Source organism: Schistocerca piceifrons, chromosome 8, assembly GCF_021461385.2.
Source record: "Schistocerca piceifrons isolate TAMUIC-IGC-003096 chromosome 8, iqSchPice1.1, whole genome shotgun sequence".
NCBI classification, from domain to species: Eukaryota; Metazoa; Arthropoda; class Insecta; order Orthoptera; family Acrididae; genus Schistocerca; species Schistocerca piceifrons.
This window is the reverse complement of record NC_060145.1, coordinates 399261434-399282921: the sequence shown is the minus strand read 5'-3', so window position 1 is coordinate 399282921 and position 21488 is coordinate 399261434. Positions and strand designations below refer to the sequence as shown.

Sequence of the window (21488 nt, the reverse complement as noted above, 5' to 3'; positions counted from 1 at the left end):
CACTCACAGCAACGGAAACAACTGTCTGCTAAGTGGAAAGCCAAAGTAAATGAATAAAAATCATCACAGTAAATTATAACACTACCTATAAAAGTATGAGGAGAGATGGTAATGACAGTGTAATCATTCTTTACTGATGTTCGATTGAGGTGGAGGGGTTTTGAAAGGAAAGAAGGTTGAAGTGAAGCATATCCAAGGTTGAAGTGAAGCGTATCCAAGTCCTCCCCTATTTCAACCTACCAACTGAGAAAGAAAATTAGAACAAATTCCTTGAGAACTGCTCTTCATCAAAAAGCGTTACGCAATTTATAATAGTATTCTCTATCAACTAGTGCATAACCTTTTTGGCAGACGTCCTCCTACCGAAATTAACAAATCCCCTTCATAAAAAGTACATAGACATGTATACACAGTTTAGCAAAAATATTGCAGCTGAATTATTAAGCAAGAATGAACAATTTACACTGTACCTCCTAGCCATAGAGCAATTTCATATTATACATAGCTACTCACTTTCCTCATGTTTCATTGCCTCCCTGAATTTAAAATATGTGTTCCTCTTTGCACTGATGCTACTAGTGACTAGATAACAGCCGATATTTTTTTCTAAGTTAGATGTCAAACATGCTGTGTCCATGAACCATCTCATTATGCAGAAAAGAACATTTTAATTGCAAAGAAGGTTGGTTAAAAAAAAAAAAAAAAAAAAAAAAAACACTTGATACAGACCAAATCAATGGCATTTTACCATGCCACCAGAAATAATTATATGTACTGGGACTCACACCTTTGTACAGTGATATACTATACTGAGCATTTACAAACTGGCTACAGCAATGTGAATTGATTGGTTGGTTTGTAGATTAGAGGGACTAAACTGCATGGTTACCAGTTCCTTTCTCCTTCGTCACATAAGTCTCGGATTAAAACCATACCCCAAAAGAATCCTATTACCTGAAATCCATGGTTGGGACAAAATGCCTAAAACTGTGTGTGTAACCACACCGAAGAAGAAAACAACAGTAGCAAGCCAAAACTGAAAACATTAACTCAAAGGAAAAAAGGTAGATGGTGTTGAAACTACTTATCAGATGGCCTTGGTTGACTAATCACAAGAATAAAAAAAATGAGCCACCCACTCTGCAACACACTACAACCACGCTGCAACACACTACAATCTCCAGCCAAAAAACACAATGCAAGAGAAACATAGATAATGAAAAGACAAACATCAAGTCAAACAAACAGCACCATAACGAACGAGGAAGAATAAAAAATGCAGGTAGGGTGACGGTCTGGGAGATACGGCCAGGTGCTCACCCTTAGATTCAGGGATAAAAAAACCCTCTCTCGGATAAAACTTAAAACTAGATCAGCTGTTAAGGCACTGTCACCTAACACAATAGGAAGTGTGCCAGAAAGGTTAAGAGTCCACCCCAAGGCAGCTAGATGTGGACTACCGTCAATCAAGTACCGCATTGACACTGTGTTGGGTCCTCACGATGGAGGAGATGATTGTGACTCAACCAAGTATGGCCAATGTAGAGCCAGCAAAGGAAAAGGGAGTCCCTACGAGTGGCTCACATGAATGATCTCCACACATTCATTGTCTCCTTTATAGCACGTAATTTATTCGGTGTAGTTAGGGCGTGCCATTTGGTATTCCAGATCCCAAAAACTTTACAGTGTAAAACTGATTGTAGATCAGTATTCAGTGTGCTGATCTGCAGAGTATATTTTACTTGTAGCCTGTTTGGCCAGCCTCTCAGTAAGTTCATTTCCCGGAATTCCGATATGTACCGGGGTCCAGATGAAGGCCACTGAACATCCACAGTGTTCAAAGGCATAAACAGACTCCTGGATAGTCATTACCAAAGGATGGTGAGGGAGGCACTGGTCGAGACCTTGTAGGCTGCTTAAGGAGTCATTACAGATGAGGAAGGACTCACCGGTGCAGGAGCAGATACGTTCAAGAGCTCAAAGGATGGGTACCAACTCTGCAGTGAAAACACTGTAGGTATCTGGCTGAGAGTGCTGTTCAATATGCCCAGCATGAGCATAAGTGAAACTAACATGACCATCTACCATCAAGACATCATTGTGGACTATTTCCGAACCATGGAACTCGCCAAGAAGCCCTTGCGGGAGATGGATTACCCTGGTTGGGAAGAGGAGGTGATAATGCTCTATGGACATGTGTGGCACAATTAACAAGCAGATGTTAGGGCCCGATTCACAATGTACGGACCCCAGCCTCCACGAGTAGTTCAGAAAGCTCCTTTGTCGCAAACCAGACCCCAAAGTGGTGTAGTGGGCCCAGTATCCGCAATGCTGAGGACGATGCCAAACCGTAAGCCAGACTCCCATAATCAAGGCAGGACTGTATTAGAACTTCTTGTTGTTGTTGTTGTTGTTGTGGTCTTCAGTCCTGAGACTGGTCTGATGCAGCTCTCCATGCTACCCTATCCTGTGCAAGCTTCTTCATCTCCCAGTACTTACTGCAACCTACATCCTTCTGAATCTGCTTAGTGTATTCATCTCTTGGTCTCCCTCTACGATTTTTACTCTCCACGCTGTCCTCCAATGCTAAATTTGTGATCCCCTGATGCCTCAGAACATGTCCTACCAACCGGTCCCTTCTTCTTTGCAAGTTGTGCCAGAAACTCCTCTTCTCCCCAATTCTGTTCAGTACCTCCTCATTAGTTATGTGATCTACCCATCTAATCTTCAGCATTCTTCTGTAGCACCACATTAGAACTTACAATATTCCAATTGTAGCTGCAGAGATGAAAGCAACCTAGTTCAGCCTTGCTAAGAGTGATGATGGGGTAGGGACAGGAAGATCAGAAAGAGCTTATTACCAAACAGGTCCTCATGAACTCTCCAGTGAATAGACAGTAGAAGGCCAGGGCTGTGGACTGAAAGACCAATGGCCGAGTAGGTGCCATGTGCCACACTGTGGGAGCTCCAGTATTTAAAAGACAAAGACTGAGTTCTGTCAGATGATTTTCGACATCTCTGCCACAGCCAGTGCTCATGGTTCCACCCCACGATGGGTTATGGGGATTGAAATTGCCCAGAATTGGGAAAGGTGGGGGGAGTGGAGACACCACTGCAGTCAATACATTTTCAGGTACTTCAGCATCAGGGGGAAAATAGACATTGAAGACAGTAAGATCCTGTGTTGTCCTTACCCTGACAGTCACAGCCTCCAAAGTTGTCTGTAGAGGCACAGATTCACTATATACAGAATCAAGGACATATATACATACTCCACCTGACACCCTGTCATAGTCAGTATGGTTCCTGCAATATCCCAACAGCTGGGAAGGGCAGGGTTCCACACTGCTGGAATCTAAATTCACTGAAATGCAATGCAGAAAGCAGGCAAAGTGTTTGAGAGTTGTCATATCTCAGCTAGGTGGTGGAAAAAACCACCGCAATTCCACTAGAGGATTACACTTTCAGTGTATTGGGATGGCATGAAGGGGCCGAGGAGGCAGTTTATGCCACAGGGTCACCTGCTGCCACCAGATGAGTGCTTGTGGTGGTTGTGTCCATTGATTCTGAAGCTCCGGGATGATCTAGATTTTTGAAGGACACTAGGATCTCCACCCTCAACCACATGAATGGAGCCTGCCGGAAGTGGTGGTGTGGGGGACACGGGGTCTGTTTTTTTTTCTTTATGGGCTACTACTTTTTCTCCTCTCACTTCTCCTTAGGTTTTGCTGGCTGGGAGGGCTTTTATGATTTGGTATAAGTAACCAATGATGAACGTAAAGCTATATGATCAGCAGCTTATGGCTCCTTCAGCCACTGGTTGGTGTCCTGTTTCATGCCACAGAAACGTCAGAAGATAAGTGTCCCTAGAGACCTCTTCCTGGTGACAGCAGCTGGAGAAGATTGGTGTTTCTCCGGCTGTGAGACGGGGTCCTGGTGGGGGGTGGGGACTGATGTCCCCGATGGCTAAGGGGCATTTGCTCCCAAAGTACGTGGGAAGGGAGCAACAGGAGGAGAAGAGCCCCAAACATCAACAGGGCAGCCATAGTCCGCAGGCCTTGACGGCCGACTTTAAGAAGCATTGCTGATGGGGATGCTGTTTTCATAATGGGCAACATCGTCATAGCCATAGCTTAGTCATCCATATTGTGTTAAGACAGTCGTACTTCTTTTTGACATCTGTGTAGGTCAGTCTGTCCAGGGTCATATACTCCATTTACGTTTGATAAATGGTGCAGTCCAGTGAACAGGGGGAATAGTGCTCTCCGCAGTTGGTACAAATGGGAGGAGGAGCACAAGAAACGTCCATGTGTGACAGACATTCACAGTCCTGACATGTGGAGCTGGCATTACGACGAGAGGCTACAAGCCCAAATTTACAACATTTGAAGCACCACATAGGGTTTAATGTCACACCGGTATACAACCACCTTGATCTTTTCAGGCAACAAATCACCTTTAATGCCCAGATGAAGACACCAGTAGCAATGCTGTTGTCCTTAGGCCCAGTATACACACACTTGAGAAAGTGAACACCTCGTTGCTATAGACAGGCGTGCAACTCGTCATCAGACTGTAAGAGGAGATCTCTATGGAATATAATCCCCTGGCCCATGTTAAACTCTTATTGGGGGGGTAGGGGGGGGGGGGGGGGGGGTGATGGAAACCGAGACATCATCCATCTTGTCACAGGCAAGGAACGAACAAGACTGGGTAGTGGATGCTGTTTTTATCAATGCTGAACAGTTCTGCATTTTGGACATTCCCGCCACTTCCCCAAACTGGTCTCCTAAGTTCTCTACAAAAAGCAGAGGCTGTGTCATTAAAAAGGATTCCCCATCAGACCTTGCACAAACTAAGTATTGAGGAGAATATGTCTGTCAATGATCTTTAGCCCTCTGTTCCTCGCACGGTGTAGCCAAAGAAGGGAATGATTTTGGGTCATGTCTGTCAGCATTGTATTGGCCTTTTCCTCACTTAGAGACTGCTGTCACCATTCAACCACCAGCGTCAGACAACTTCATCCGCTTCATTGCGGATCATCTGCCCTGATGCCACCCACTCTTATCAGAGGCTCTCCACTAGGTCACCCCCCCACCTAGAGCAAAGGCCATCTGGCACAATGGCCATTGACAGGAGTCCTGAAGCCCCAGGCAGACTGGCATCTACTTCTTGGCATACTTGGGAAGTTTGCAGCTGAAGCATCACTAGCGCGATCCCTGTGTTTCCATGTGTTGACAGGGGGCTACAACCAAGAGGGTTTATGATGATCCCCCCCCCCTACGGATTGGCTACCACGCTGGATACTGAATGCGAAAATATCCACTATTATTGTGGGTACAGGAGATGACAGCATACAATGGATTGAAAGTATGCAACCCATAACACATCCTTGCCCAAAATGCTGGGTGATGGGTGTACTCACATTTCCATCAAAAAAATAGGTGCAGAAAGTCTTCACACACGATGCATACAATGTAAAATGGCCTGTCTTTCTGTGGAAATTGGAAAGGTGGAGATCAAACCCTAGTAGGGGACCATAACATATTTGGCTGAAACGTAGGAGAATGACAGGCAGGAATACCTCGGGTCTATTCTAACCACCAAACCCAAAGGGAGAGGGAGAGGGGGAGGGGAAGGGGGAGGGAGGGCAATGTGAATTCTTCCATATGTGCTGAAAAATTCTATAATAAAAAGCTAATACTTCCTCTGATAGCCATTATCTCTCTGATATTTTACTTTTGAAATTTACTGTGTACTAACCAACCATATGCAAATCTGTCCTAGAAAGCTGACATGGTAAAAAAAAGTTAGGATACAAGCAAATTTGTATAATATATGAAGAAATTTTAACCAGTTAATTACTGAACTTAGTGACACATTGCTCTAATAGTTAAACAAATAGCTTAAAGTTCTTATGAAGCAGAAAGAAGTTTCTCAAGAGGAGAGAGAGAGAGAGAGAGAGAGAGAGAGAGAGAGATTTTACAAGGCACAATGAGGTCTCTTTTGTACTGCATAAAAATTTAATCCCTACTGGTCAGTATAATGTAACAACTTCCTATATAATATAATTATAATTAATGTATTGAATGTAAAATATGTAACATTGGAAAAGCATATTGAACTTATAAATACGGATTGAAATAATAGTGAATTTTTAATGATTATCACTGAATCAAACTTCACTCTATATATTGCAGGTTCTTTAAACCAAACTGTATAAATGAGAATCTAATTTCTGAAAAAAAAGAACTTTAATGCACATATTATTGACAGTATTCAGTCCAGTAATAACTTTGAAGTCATGTTTGATTTAACTTCACAAGATTATAATACTAAATTATTTCAAGTCATACCACAATACACTGCAATGTGCCTCTATTATACATCAATCAACCCCCATACCAGCCCATGTACAAGACAACAGTAGGATGAATAATGGTGGATATTTCCGTTTAGTTTTTATGATAAACCAGAAAAGAAGCAGACAAGGGACAAGGATTTTAAAACTTGCACACATTACTCTTTGGAAAGTACCGTTACTGGTGACTCCTATTAAGCAAGTCTCCGATTGATTAATGATGAGATACTACACCAGTTACAGAAATAATACCCCAGATGAGCTAGCTGCTCTAAAGACATTAAAATTTATTTCACTGTACTAGCAGTTTGAAAATGAGGCCTAATCAACCACGAAAACTTACAAATAAATACCATACCTGTTTTATTGTGAAAGGCAAATCAGTAAGTAAGCTGAGTGCTGCTTTCTTGTGACTACATAAAATGGAACCATTTAAGATGCAACATACTAAGACTAGTGTGATAAAACCACGTTTAAAGTCCTATGTTACAGGTGTCGGTATGTGAAGATAAATTTCAAACTATATTCAGCAGATTATGTGCTTTACTAACATTTAGAATCTTACTCTCAGCCACTTTCCTCCAGCTAATGCGGAATTTTATTTCAACAGTGAAACACTATCATGTAGATCATAACATACTGTATTACTGATTGCTTATTATAGGTCTCCTTGACAGTTACATATGTAAATTTTTTTTTCGTGCCCATTAATTTACAGCTATAAAACAGTAAAGAGATAAGGTGGCTGCATTCATTTTTTGGATATGAGCACGAGAAGGGAATCACATCACAGCAGGAATAAAAGTCATATGCTTTATCTTCCAGCAGAATTAAACATACACAGACTCTTCAACATGTATAATGTAAGTTTCTGTGGACTTGAAAGCGAAAAAATAAGTTTTCCAGAACATTCTATGTATACGTTTTACGATGGGGTTGGGACAACATCCATGGATGATTTTGTTATTATGCTTTCAGATTACCACAAAAAAGAACAGGTTACTAGATGAACTGGAAGCAGATAAAGTTTGTGTAAAGGCTAAACACAGACTTTTGAGGGAATGTCCTGCTGACACAATGTCATTTTGCTTTCACTTGCAACAGATACAAACACTGCGTAAATTATCGAATGTGAAGCATACTACTCATGCCAAATATTCTTTTACATGTAGTATGTTATTGATGTCAGTATCCAGAATCCAAAATTTTATGCTTGGGGTGTGACTGAGGCTGGAAGAGAAGCGAATGAGGTGTCATCTGGAATTACCTCATTTCTAACTGACATATATTTCAATAATTCGATCACCTGCATCATGCTTTTTGCAGACAGTTGCAGACGGCAAAACAAGAACATCCATGTTATCCATGTTCTAGTTTATTGACTTTAAAACAAAGCACCTGTTAACATTTCTATGATTATTGTATGCTTTCCTATGACGGGACATTCATTTTTACCCACAAACAGGATTTCTGGCATTGTCCAAAAGTCTCTCTTCATAAGTGCTCGGAAATCATTACATCTGTGGAACACTGACAGATTTATCAGGTTGTGGGAACAGTAAAATTTCTAGGGAAAAATGTTTTGTAGGGAATTACATGATTCTTGCTAAGAATTTAAGAAATTACCGTAGATGGGCTTAAAGAAATGACGAGAGTAATTATAAAGAAACATGAGCAGTCTCACACCTGAGTAAAGCTGGAGCTGACATACTGGTTCACTGACGCCTCAAAGCGATTCACAAACCTTCTCAAGTGAGGCACAAGGATTGCCCATTTACTTGTACTTCCCATAATTGATAATCCGAGAGTATTATGTGACACTAAGAAACTGGAATGGGGTTGATAGTTTGCAGTTTTATGTTTCTGCACTAAATATTGATGTGACATCAGCTGAAACTGGTAGGCAGACTCATAAGGACGATGACTGTTTGCACGAGGAAGAAGGACTAAGTACAAGACTGTAAAAATCAATCTACCATCAACAACATGTCAATAACTTCATTTTGTCATGTGATGGGCTGTGTCCAACAATAAAATATTGAAATGAATGTTTCAAATCATATTATGTGAAAACATGGTTGGATCAAAACAGATTTTGATCAGTGAATTGGTTCAAAACATATTTCTAGATAAGCTCAAGTACTGTGGTATGAGTGGGACAGCACTCAAATGGTTTAAATCATACCTAACTGGAAAAGTGCAGAAAGTTGAAATAATCTGTTCACATAATATGCAAAAAAAAACTGGTGGTTTCTCAAACTAGGTAACAATCAAGAAAGTGGTGCCGCAAGGTTTGGTCTTGGGTCCTCTGCTGTTCTTAATATGTATTAATGACTTACTATTCTATATTCACGAAGATGCAAAGCTGGCCGATGATACAAGTATAGCTATCACACCCAACAGACAAGAATTAACTGATGTAATTGTAAACAACGTTTTTCAGAAAATCATTAAGTGGTTCTCTGCAAATGGGCTCTTATTACAGTTTGAGAAAACACAGTATATACAGTTCCACACAGTAAATGGAATGACACCATTAATAAATAGAGACTTCAATCAGAAATCGGTAGCTAAGGTAGAATATTCAAAATTTCTAGGTGTATGCATTGATGAGGGTTGAACTGGAAAAACACACTGAAACATTTGATTTCAGCTACTTATGTCATTAGGGGCAATGCAAATTCTGGCAATATACATCTCAGTAAGTTAGCTGAGTAAAAGAGTGTTCACTGCACAATCAGAATAATTGCTGGAGCTCATCCAAGATCATGCTGCAAACAAAAGCGCTGGCAGGTCGATAGACACACAAACAAACACCAACATACACACAAAATTCTAGCTTTCGCAACCAATGGTTGCCTCGTCAGGAAAGAGGGAAGGAGAAGGAAAGACAAAAGGATATGGGTTTTAAGGGAGAGGGTAAGGAGTCATTCCAATCCCGGGAGCGGAAAGACTTACCTTAGGGGGAAAAAAGGACAGGTATACACTCGCACACACACACATATCCATCCACACATACACGTAGAACAAGCATGTGTCATAGGTCTAATTTCCAGAGATATTTTATAGAAATCAACATTCTACTCCAATGTTCAATGTTACACTAAAACAGCGATCTGAATGGAACTTCAAAAGAGTGCAACAAGAAACAAAAACTTATACTGTGGAATTTAGTTATAAGCTCTTTCAAAAATTATTGATCTTAATAATTAAATAGAACAGAAGGAAATAGTAAGAAGTTGCTGTGGATCACAAATTAACAAACCATTTGTGGGTGCTTGTCCCTACAAATGGTTTGTTAATTTGTGATCCACAGCAACTTCTTACTATTTCCTTCTGTTCTATTTAATTATTAAGATCAATAATTTTTGAAAGAGCTTATAACTAAATTCCACAGTATAAGTTTTTGTTTCTTGTTGCACTCTTTTGAAGTTCCATTCAGAGCGCTGTTTTAGTGTAACATTGAACATTGGAGTAGAATGTTGATTTCTATAAAATATCTCTGGAAATTAGACCTATGACACATGCTTGTTCTACGTTAAGCATGCACTGAAGTATTAATATTCCATTCTAACCTTATATCATCACTAGAAAAGTTTTTAGTGCATTATTTGTCTGCTTGTGTCTGTGTATGTGTGGATGGATATGTGTGTGTGCGAGTGTATACCTGTCCTTTTTTCCCCCTAAGGTAAGTCTTTCCGCTCCCGGGATTGGAATGACTCCTTACCCTCTCCCTTAAAACCCATATCCTTTTGTCTTTCCTTCTCCTTCCCTCTTTCCTGACGAGGCAACCATTGGTTGCGAAAGCTAGAATTTTGTGTGTATGTTGGTGTTTGTTTGTGTGTCTATCGACCTGCCAGCGCTTTTGTTTGGTAAGTTTCATCATCTTTCTTTTTTTATATATATATATATATATATAAAAAAAACAAAGATGATGTGACTTACCAAATGAAAGTGCTGGCAGGTCGACAGACACACAAAAATACACACAAAATTCAAGCTTTCGCAACAAACTGTTGCCTCGTCAGGAAAGAGGGAAGGAGAGGGAAAGACGAAAGGATGTGGGTTTTAAGGGAGAGGGTAAGGAGTCATTCCAATCCCGGGAGCGGAAAGACTTACCTTAGGGGGAAAAAAGGACGGGTATACACTCACACACACATATATATCCATCCACACATATACAGACACAAGCAGACATATATATTCACTTATGAAGTTTGTTATTAACAATCAGAACGAATTCAAAAGTAATAGCAGTGTACATGGCTACAACACTAGGAGAAAGGATGATCTTCACTACTCAAGGTTAAATCTAACTTTGGCTCAGAAAGGGGTAAATTATGCTGCCACAAAAGTCTTTGGTCACTTGCCTAATAGCAGCAAAAGTCTAACAGATAGCCATATAGCATTTAAAAAGGAAATTAAAAGAATTTCTGAATGGCAACTCCTTCTACTCATTAGATGAATTTTTGGATATAGTAAGTGGGTAATTTCCCCCCCCCCCCCCTCTCCCACCCACCCAAAAAAAAAAAAAAAAAAAAAATTATTCAGTGTCATGTAATATTTTGTGTAATGTAATATCTTGTATAGACACCTTTTATTAACCTGACATGTTCCACATCATTACGAAGTGTCATATTCATGATCTATGGAACAAGTGCTAATCTAATCTAGTTAAGTGCAATTTAAAAATTAAAATAGCACCTTCATGCGCTAGGAAATGATTTCAATCATGACTAATTCTGGAACTTAATCTAAATACCTAGGTCCTTCCGTCAAGAATTTTGGCATATTTCATTTGATTACAAAACAAAACTTTTCTTTCGCTGGCTGTATAATTATGATCTGTGCAATTAATGCAATTTGAAATGACGCTCCTCATATGGTTTACAATTTGCCTATGGAAGATATGTGCATACTTATCTTCGCTGTGTTGTGAAGCTTCAGTTCCTCCTTATCTCCACCTTTGATGGAGGTAGGTAGACTAGATGATGATTCTTTTTCACTTATATTAACATTTATTATGTAGTCATCCGTAAATGGCTGTGAGCTGCTAAAGGTCTAGTTGTTCCTGATACCTCCACTTTAAGTTTCCGTAGTTTTTTCATTTCTGTGAGGAATGTGGAGCGGTTTGTGTAAGTGAAAGCTGTCTTAATACTACTGCTGTGAGACATTTAGATCTTTAGGGATGGTGTTGTACGTACTTGCCTTGGATTGTATATAACAGGACGGCAGTATAAGTTATGTCAGAAACGCATTTTCTCATACAAGAGGTACCATTTACTTCGATATATCTATATCTACCTTTGGAAGAAGTTTCTTTGAGACTAACACATTGGTGGCTACAAGGCTTTGTAAACTGTCTTTTTTGTTATTTTCAATTTTTGTTTCCTTTTTAATTCTTCTGTAAATACTTGCCAACCCATATTCTAAAAAGGGCAGTTTTCTTCAGAATGGTTGCACATCTGTATAGATAACCAGCAGTTTGTGATTTGTATGCAGGGTGCCTCATTCTCTCATAGCCTGGTCTTTGCAGGTTGTTCAGTCGAGGTTTGAAAAATGAAGCAATGGAATGTCACACTTTATCTGGTTAGTACAATCAACTGAACTTCATATTGTCTAGCCACCGTGAAAAAGTGGAAGAACCATTTTTCTTGCTGTTTTACCTCAATCAGCTGAATGATATATTCATCAACAATGATACTACATTCTACTTAGGGCTACACAGTGTTTAACTGAAAACAAGAAATCTGCAATAGAGACGGAAAGATACTGACTGTTCATGCACTTCCTCTACATTAACTTATACCTAATGTTATTCATACAAAAAAAGATTATTGCAGAAAAAAGAAAAAATACAGGACGGAATGTAGCAGATGAGATTGAAATTAAAATATTTGTATCTCACCAAAAAAATTTCATCAGCTCCACATTCTTCAGCTATTGCTGACGATCGTCTGTGTGCATGAGACCTAACTTTCTCTGCCAGATCCAACTTTGTTCCAATAACTAATATAGGCACCTGGAAACAAATAAATGTTACTATTGCACAGTATGCATACTAACGATTAACTACAAACAAAAATATGTTTTCACAAACCTGTGTTGCTCCAACAAACTGTTCAGGATCAAAATCATCAAAATTTCCGTGACGATTTTTACAATTTCCTTCACGGTTTACAACTTCAGCCAACCATTTGTGAAGATTTAATTGAGATTTACGATTTGTGAGGTCATGTACCAGAATAATACCTGTAAAAAGAGTATAAATGTCAAATGTGATGTCTAGTACATAGAAATAAATATTCACAATTGGAGTGTCCAGAATCTAGTGGCAATAAAACATGTAACTGTTCATCTGTGTTTATTTCTGATTTAATCTTGCTAAAGCTATAAATTACATTAGGCTCACAAAGGCTCCAAGAGTAAGCATTCCTTGAGTCCCAGAAAGGCCAAAAAGAGCCCACAGCATGTGATGTGCTCAAACAAAATGAGGTTTAGTTTTATGTGTGTCAGTCTACCTTCAAGCTGTTTACCTATTCAGCAACCAAAAACTGACAGTATCTTCCAAGAAAACATCAAAAGCCTCAGTAATAAAAAGGATGAACTTCTCATATACATACAGGAAAATGAAAGGAAAGATGTAATGCCAGCAGACTTCTTTTGCCTATCAGAACATCAGATGTAAATTAATAAAACTGAATAGACTTGTCTTAATTGACACAAACTAGTATTGTACTGTTGTAGAATCAATAAGAAGGAAGGGGGTGGTTATATGTGCAAAATATTTAGTTAACTCCCAGGCCTATCAGGGTAATGAACATAGTGTTAAACAGTTCTTTCAATGTTGTGCCAGAACAGTGAATGAAGAAACTCATGACCTTGTAGCACTGACAGTTTACGGGACACCAGCAGGAAGTACATGAGCTTCACAATCCAGATTTAGACAGTTTTAATAGATTACGCAGACTTAAGTGATGAATTACTATTTGCGGGGATTTAATGTTGGTTTTCTATCAGGAAGTACTGACTCACTCAGAGATGTTGATGTCCAACTTTGAATTATTTGCCATAATAAAATTTCCTACAGGACTAGAATAAAATACTGCAACAGCCAATGACAGACTGTTTCCAGTCCCAAAAACTGTCATCATTTAGCCAGAAAACCATCAATAAATACACTCCTGGAAATTGAAATAAGAACACCGTGAATTCATTGTCCCAGGAAGGGGAAACTTTATTGACACATTCCTGGGGTCAGATACATCACATGATCACACTGACAGAACCACAGGCACATAGACACAGGCAACAGAGCATGCACAATATCGGCACTAGTACAGTGTATATCCACCTTTCGCAGCAATGCAGGCTGCTATTCTCCCATGGAGACGATCGTAGAGATGCTGGATGTAGTCCCGTGGAACGGCTTGCCATGCCATTTCCACCTGGCGCCTCAGTTGGACCAGCGTTCGTGCTGGACGTGCAGACCGCGTGAGACGACGCTTCATCCAGTCCCAAACATGCTCAATGGGGGACAGATCCGGAGATCTTGCTGGCCAGGGTAGTTGACTTACACCTTCTAGAGCACATTGGGTGGCACGGGATACATGCGGACGTGCATTGTCCTGTTGGAACAGCAAGTTCCCTTGCCGGTCTAGGAATGGTAGAACGATGGGTTCGATGACGGTTTGGATGTACCGTGCACTATTCAGTGTCCCCTCGACGATCACCAGTGGTGTACGGCCAGTGTAGGAGATCGCTCCCCACACCATGATGCCGGGTGTTGGCCCTGTGTGCCTCGGTCGTATGCAGTCCTGATTGTGGCGCTCACCTGCACGGCGCCAAACACGCATACGACCATCATTGGCACCAAGGCAGAAGCGACTCTCATCGCTGAAGACGACACGTCTCCATTCGTCCCTCCATTCACGCCTGTCGCGACACCACTGGAGGCGGGCTGCACGATGTTGGGGCGTGAGCGGAAGACGGCCTAACGGTGTGCGGGACCATAGCCCAGCTTCATGGAGAGGGTTGCGAATGGTCCTCGCCGATACCCCAGGAGCAACAGTGTCCCTAATTTGCTGGGAAGTATACCAGGAGTATACCCACACATTTCTGGTGATTGTTTCTAAAAATCGAGAGAACTTGTCAAGTCAATGTCTCCACCTTACACGTTTCTAGTCACCCATCTCCAAGAATTAATACAAATTTTCACAAACTCTGCATCTGTGTACGAGTCACCTCCCTTGCATATAATCATGGTACACAATAACTGCTCGCCAAAGTAACAATCTTTTCATTCATTTTCTTTTTAGAAATAATTTCTTCTGATATCATATTCAAGTTTAGTGATTGAATTTTAGTTTCACAGGCATCTACATCTACATCTACGTGATTACTCTGCTATTCACAATAAACTGCCTGGCAGTGTTCAATGGACCACCTTCAAGCTGTCTCTCTACCGTTCCACCCTCAAACGGTACACAGGAAAAACGAGCACTTAAATTTTTCTGCCATGTTTGCGCAATATACGGCCGATTCTGTCCGTCACTCTGGGAATATTGCACAAACATGACAAGGAAGATCAAAGAGTGTCTTAGATCGGCGAAGGAATGTCGGGAAAATACCGTATACCATGCTCGTGCGGAAAAGTTTATGTCGGAATGACTGGACGATTAATTAACACCAGGATCAAAGAGCATAAGCGACATTGCAGGTTGGGGCAGGTGGAGAAATCAGCCGTGGAAGAGCAAGCACTGAATGAGACTGACCACATAATAAAATTCACCGACACAGAAGTTCTGGCTGTAGAGAAGCACTATCACACGCGCTTGTTCAGAGAAGCTGTAGAAATAAAAAAACATGCGAACAGTTTCAACAAGAAAGGGGAAAGCCTTAAGGTAAACGGATCCTGGCTTCCCGTGCTGCAGCGAACGACCGTCACAGGTAGCAAGAGGAGAACCGCACCAGAAATGATCGCGGAGAAGCCCTCGGGCGTTGGCGCGCCAGGTACATATAGTCTGCGGCCGCGAGCTCGGCTCCAGTTCACCACCAGCAATGGAGGGTGAAGCTTTGACAATGCCAGCCACTCGTGCTGGCGAAATGTCACAAAAATCATTAAATGAACATCGGCCGAAGAACTCGAGACAGAAGCCAATAGGCAGTTTGTCAACAAGTGCCCACGAAAGCCTTAACAATTTTGTAAATGGATTACTCCCTCAGAAGTTGAGATACATCTTAAACAAAATCACGCAAATGGCAATTTCTCCTGCCATTTTCCTTAAAGTCCAGTGGCAATGAAATAAGAGTGGTGGTAGCAAGCTTGGGTAAGGCTGGAAGCTGCTAGTCTGGATCTGCACACTGATGATAAGTATGTGATGGTCGCCTTCCTGACAATTTTTCTGACTGCTAAGGGATCCTGTCCTGCATCTGCAAATAGGCAGGCCTATTCCTCATAACCACTGTCCACCATGAATGGGGTGGGCCTTAGAAAAGATTGGTCAAACATCAGTAGACCCATTTGTACCTGGCTTGGAATCCACACCTAGAAAGTCACTTCTAATCAATGGACGAAAACAAGAAAGGACAATATGACTTATGGAACACGAAATTTCAAGTCTTTTGCACTTAAATGGTAGCATACCAGAAAAAAGTAGTTCTCTCACCACTCAAAAGCTAGCTACACTAGATACAGACATTGCTAGCTATCAGGTAAAGAACACATCAGCGAGGCTTGTCAGAGTACACAATCTTCTGGAAAGGAAAGGATATTGGAGAACCATGGCTCAACAGAAGAATGGGATACAATTCATTGGCTTTGACAAATGACATCAAATTTAAGTCATAGACGATAATTTTTGTATTTCCGAGTCATAGATAATAAACTGATTATCTTGGGAAATAAAATTCAAATCATAAATTAAAATAAATGAATACAGCATTAAAAAAAAGAAATTGTATATGCATTTGATTGTTGGTTATGATTTTAAGGAATCTGTGTACAGTTTTTAATTTATTGGTCATCATTTGATACAATACTGTTTGTAGTCTATTACATAATCCTTTATTAGTTTTAAATTTCATTTTGAGCAAATTTTTAGATACATGTCGTATAGTTATTTCTTCATCCTGGATAATTCTGAGATATCTGTTGTAAGTTTGTAGATAGAGATTCATTTGTGCCAATGAGTAAGGATGAACTGACTGATGTTATGGGTGTAGATATGTTATCTACAATTCTTTTTTTACAAATATCAAAATTAAATGCTGAATTTGTTCGGTGCCGTAAGTGTGGCCAAAACATGCGACTGTCGAGTGGGTCGCTCTGGTTGGAGATATAGCAAGGATAGTTTTTGGCGTTCCATTAGAAGAGAAATGCCGTCTGAAAAATCTTAGATGGCTGTGAGGAATGTTATGAAGATTACTTACTGCTGACGTATGAGATATCCTGTGTGGTTGTGTGTGTATTAATGTTGGGTGAGTGTTGTTGTTGTTGTTGTTGTTGTAGTCTTCAGTCCTGAGACTGGTTTGATGCAGCTCTCCATGCAGCTCTATCCTGTGCAAGCTTCTTCATCTCCCAGTACTTTCTGCAACCTACGTCCTTCTGAATATGCTTAGTGTATTCATCTCTTGGTCTCCCTCTACGATTTTTACCCTCCACACTGCCCTCCAATGCTAAATTTGTCATCCCTTGATGCCTCAGAACATTTCCTACCAACCGGTCCCTTCTTCTTGTAAGTTGTGCCACAAACTCCTCTTCTCTTCTCCCCAATTCTATTCAATACCTCCTCATTAGTTATGTGATCTACCCATCTAATCTTCACCATTCTTCTGTAGCACCACATTTCAAAAGCTTCTATTCTCTTCTTGTCCAAACTATTTATCGTCCATATTTCACTTCCATACATGGCTACACTCCATACAAATACTTTCAGAAACGACTTCCTGACACTTAAATCTATACTCTATGTTAACAAATTTCTCTTCTTCAGAAACACTTTCTTTGCCATTGCCAGTCTACATTTTATATCCTCTCTACTTCGACCATCATCAGTTATTATGCTCCCCAAATAGTAAAACTCCTTTACTACTTGAAGTGTCTCATTTCCTAATCTAAATCCCTCAGCATCACCCGACTTAATTCAACTACATTCCATTATCCTCATTTTGCTTTTGCTGATGTTCATCTTATATCCTCCTTTCAAGACACTGTCCATTCCATTCAACTGCTCTTCCAAGTCCTTTGCTGTCTCTGACAGAATTACAATGTCATCGGCGAACCTCAAAGTTTTTATTTCTTCTCCATGGAATTTAATACCTACTCTGAATTTTTCTTTTGTTTCCTTCACTGCTTGCTCAATATACATATTGAATAACATCGGGGAGAGGCTACAACCCTGTCTCACTCCCTTCCCAACCATTGCTTCCCTTCCGTGTCCCTCGACTCTTATAACTGCCATCTAGTTCCTGTACAAATTGTAAATAGCCTTTCGCTCCCTGTATTTCACCCCTGCCACCTTCAGAATTTGAAAGGGAGTATTCCAGTCAACATTGTCAAAAGCGTTCTCTAAGTCTACAGATGCTAGAAACGTAGGTTTGACTTTCCTTAATCTATTTTCTAAGATCAGTCGTAGGGTCAGTATTGCCTCACGTGTTCCATCATTTCTACGGAATACAAACTGATCTTCTACGAGGTTAGCTTGTAGCAATTTTTCCATTTGTATGTAAAGAATTTATGTTAGCATTTTGCAGCCGTGACTTATTAAACTGATAGTTCAGTAATTTTCACACCTGTCAACGCCTGCTTTCTTTGGGATTGTAATTATTATACTCTTCTTGAAGTCTGAAGGTATTTCCCTGTCTCACACATCTTGCTCACCAGATGGTAGAGTTTTGTCAGGGCTGCCTCTCCCAAGGCTATCAGTAGTTCTAATGGAATGCTGTCTACTCCCGGGGCCTTGTTTCGACTCAGGTCTTTCAGTGTTCTGTCAAACTCTTCACGCAGTATCCTATCTCCCAATTCATCTTCATCCATTTCCATAATATTGTCCTCAAGTACATCGCCCTTGTATAGACCCTCTATATACCCCTTCCACCTTTCTGCTTTCCCCTCTTTGCTTAGAACCAGGTTCCATCTGAGCTCTTGATATTCATGCAAGTGGTTCTCTTTTCTCCAAAGGTCTCTTTAATTTTCCTGTAGGCAGTATCTGTCTTACCCCTAGTGAGATATGCCTCTACATCCTTACATTTGTCCTCTAACCATCCCTGCTTAGCCATTTTACGCTTCCTGTCGATCTCATTTTTGAGACGTTTGTATTCCTTTTTGCCTGCTTTATTTACTGCTTTTTTATATTTTCTCCTTTCATCAATTAAGTTCAATATTTCATCTGTTACCCAAGAATTTCTACTAGCCCTCGTCTTTTTACCTACTTGATCCTCTGCTGCCTTCACTACTTCATCCCTCAGAGCTACCCATTCTTCTTCTACTGTATTTATTTCCCCCTTTCATGTCAATTGTTCTCTTATGCTCTCCCTGAAACTCTGTACAACTTCTGGTTTAGTCAGTTTATCCAGGTCCCATCTCCTTAAATTCCCACCTTTTTGCAGTTTCTTCAGTTTTAATACACAGTTCATAACCAATAGACTGTGGTCAGAGTCCACATCTGCCCCTGGAAATGTCTTACAACTTAAAACCTGGTTCCTGAATCTCTATCTTACCATTATCTAATCTATCTGAAACCTTCTAGTATCTCCAGGCTTCTTCCATGTATACAACCTTCTTTTATGATTCTTGAACCAAGTGTTAGCTATGATTAAGTTATGCTGTGTGCAAAATTCTACCAGGTGGCTTCCTCTTTCATTCCCTAGTCCCACTCCATATTCACCTACTATGTTTTCTTCTCTCCCTTTCCCTACTCTCAAATTCCAGTCACCCATGACAATTAAATTTTCGTCTCCCTTCACTACTTGAATAATTTCTTTTATCTCGTTATACATTTCTTCAATTTCTTCGTCATCTGCAGAGCTAGTTGGCATATAAACTTGTACTACTGTAGTAGGTGTGGGCTTCGTGTCTATCTTGGCCACAATAATGCGTTCACTATGCTGTTTGTAGTAGCTTACCTGCATTCCTATTTTCCTATTCATTATTAAACCTACTCCTGCATTACCCCTATTTGATTTTGTGTTTATAACCCTGTAGTCACCTGACCAGAAGTCTTGTTCCTCCTTCCACCGAACTTCACTAATTCCCACTATATCTAACCTTAACCTATCCATTTCCGTTTTTAAATTTTATAACCTAGCTGCCCGATTAAGGGATCTGACATTCCACGCTCCAATCCGTAGAACGCCAGTTTTCTTTCTCCTGATAACGACATCCTCTTGAGTAGTCCCTGCCTGGAGATCCGAATGGGGGACTATTTTAGCTCCGGAATATTTTACCCAAGAGGACGCCATCATTATTTAACCATACAGTAAAGCTGCATGCCCTCGGGAAAAATTACAGCCGTGGTTTCCCCTTGCTTTCAGCCGTTCGCAGTACCAGCACAGCAAGGCCGTTTTGGTTAGTGTTACAAGGCCAGATCAGTCAATCATCCAGACTGTTGCCCTTGCAACTTCTGAAAATGCTGATGCTGCTGCCCTTCTTCAGGAACCACATGTTTGTCTGGCTTCTCAACAGATACCCCCCCCCCCCCCCCTCAATTGTGGTTGCACCTACGGTATGGCCATCTGTATCACTGAGGCACGCAAGCCTCCCCACCAACGGCAAGGTCCATGGTTCATGGGGGAGGGGGGTGAGATTGGTACTCATTTTGTTGAGATGTTTGTGAGAAGTACTTAAACTATAGGGGGTTTCTGGGGCGGAGGGGGATAGGTTTCATCATAGAAATTGAAGAGTAGGGGGGAGCCTGTGGCGGGATTATGGGTTTGTTATTTTGAGGACAGAAAGTTATGATGTTCAAGTTGGTTTGTAACTGAAAAACGAAAGTGTTGGTCAAATTAATTGAAGAGTATGTTGCTGAGGTGTCTATTGTATTACATCTGAATGCTTTTCATCAAATAGAGATTTGGGGAAAAGGGGGTTGCTTCATTTAGTTGTTAACCACAATATCGAATTCAGAAATTATCGTAATGCTACAGAAGGATATTTGGAAAAATGGGAGGGGGGGGGGCGGTGTCATAACTGTTGTAGGAGAAGGAAACAGTGCATTACTGGGGCATTTGGATCAATATTCTTGGAATCTCAGTGTACCTGATACATACTGCCCATTTAAGTATTTCCTTAAGCATATTGCAGAGATGTACAGAACAAAAGTGGTTAGCTAAATTGATGTTGGGGAAGGAAGCTAAGGGGTTTAATGTTAATTAGGGAAATGAAATGGAGGTGTGATTTTTGTGAGAATGGAGAGGTTATGAATTTGGGACTTTTGTGTCTGATCTTGTTTTATTTTTTGTGTTGGGTAATGTTCGATACACATTTTCGTCTTTTGTTATTTTGGTTTTGTTGCTTTCTTGTGACTCTGTATAGGTGGAAAGTGGGATAGTCAGCATTGTGTGTTGGTGAATATTATGGTGTGGTATGCTATTCACATTTTTTAAAATTTTTATTTTGTTTGTATGCCATTCTGGGTGTATATGTTCCTATGTACATGTTTATTTGTATGTGCGTATTCGTTTGTGTAGTCATTTTTGTCTGTGTGTCTCTATGTATGTGGGGCTTGTTGACGTTTTTTGAGGCTAGCTTAGGTGTTTTCTTGATGTCTGTGTATGGTAAGTTTACTGTTTTCTTTTCTGTAATATTAATTTTGCATTCTTTTCTTTTCATTTTACTTTTATTATTATTAGTAGCGAATGTCCCAATTGGAAAATGATAAGCAGGTGATTTTCAATCTTTCTTAGGGTTCTTCTTATTTTCCCAGTATTTCTTCGTTTTTCTCCCTGAAGGCCTTCTTTCTTTCTTTAGTCCACTTTGATCGGTACGGTTTTGGGTCCACCTCTGGAATAAACTTCCACTTATCAATTTTCCTCCTAAACGTATCCCTGTCTGAGGCGTTTCTTATGTCAATTTTCGCTTTTTGTCAAATCCTTCATAACTTCAGTTATCCAAGGTATTGATGCTTTA

At 40.4% G+C, this 21488-nt stretch overlaps 1 protein-coding gene across 1 annotated transcript in view; it reads right to left on the bottom strand.

Moving 5' to 3' along the window:
* Nucleotides 1-21488, bottom strand: part of LOC124711339 (rab-like protein 3) — a 51711-nt gene that overhangs the window by 7081 nt on the left and 23142 nt on the right. The window contains exons 3-4 of the mRNA XM_047241375.1: nucleotides 12462-12613; nucleotides 12270-12383 (exon numbers count right to left, since the gene is read on the bottom strand). Of these exons, the coding sequence (XP_047097331.1) occupies nucleotides 12270-12383; nucleotides 12462-12613 (266 nt within the window). The remainder of the gene's footprint in view (nucleotides 1-12269; nucleotides 12384-12461; nucleotides 12614-21488) is intronic.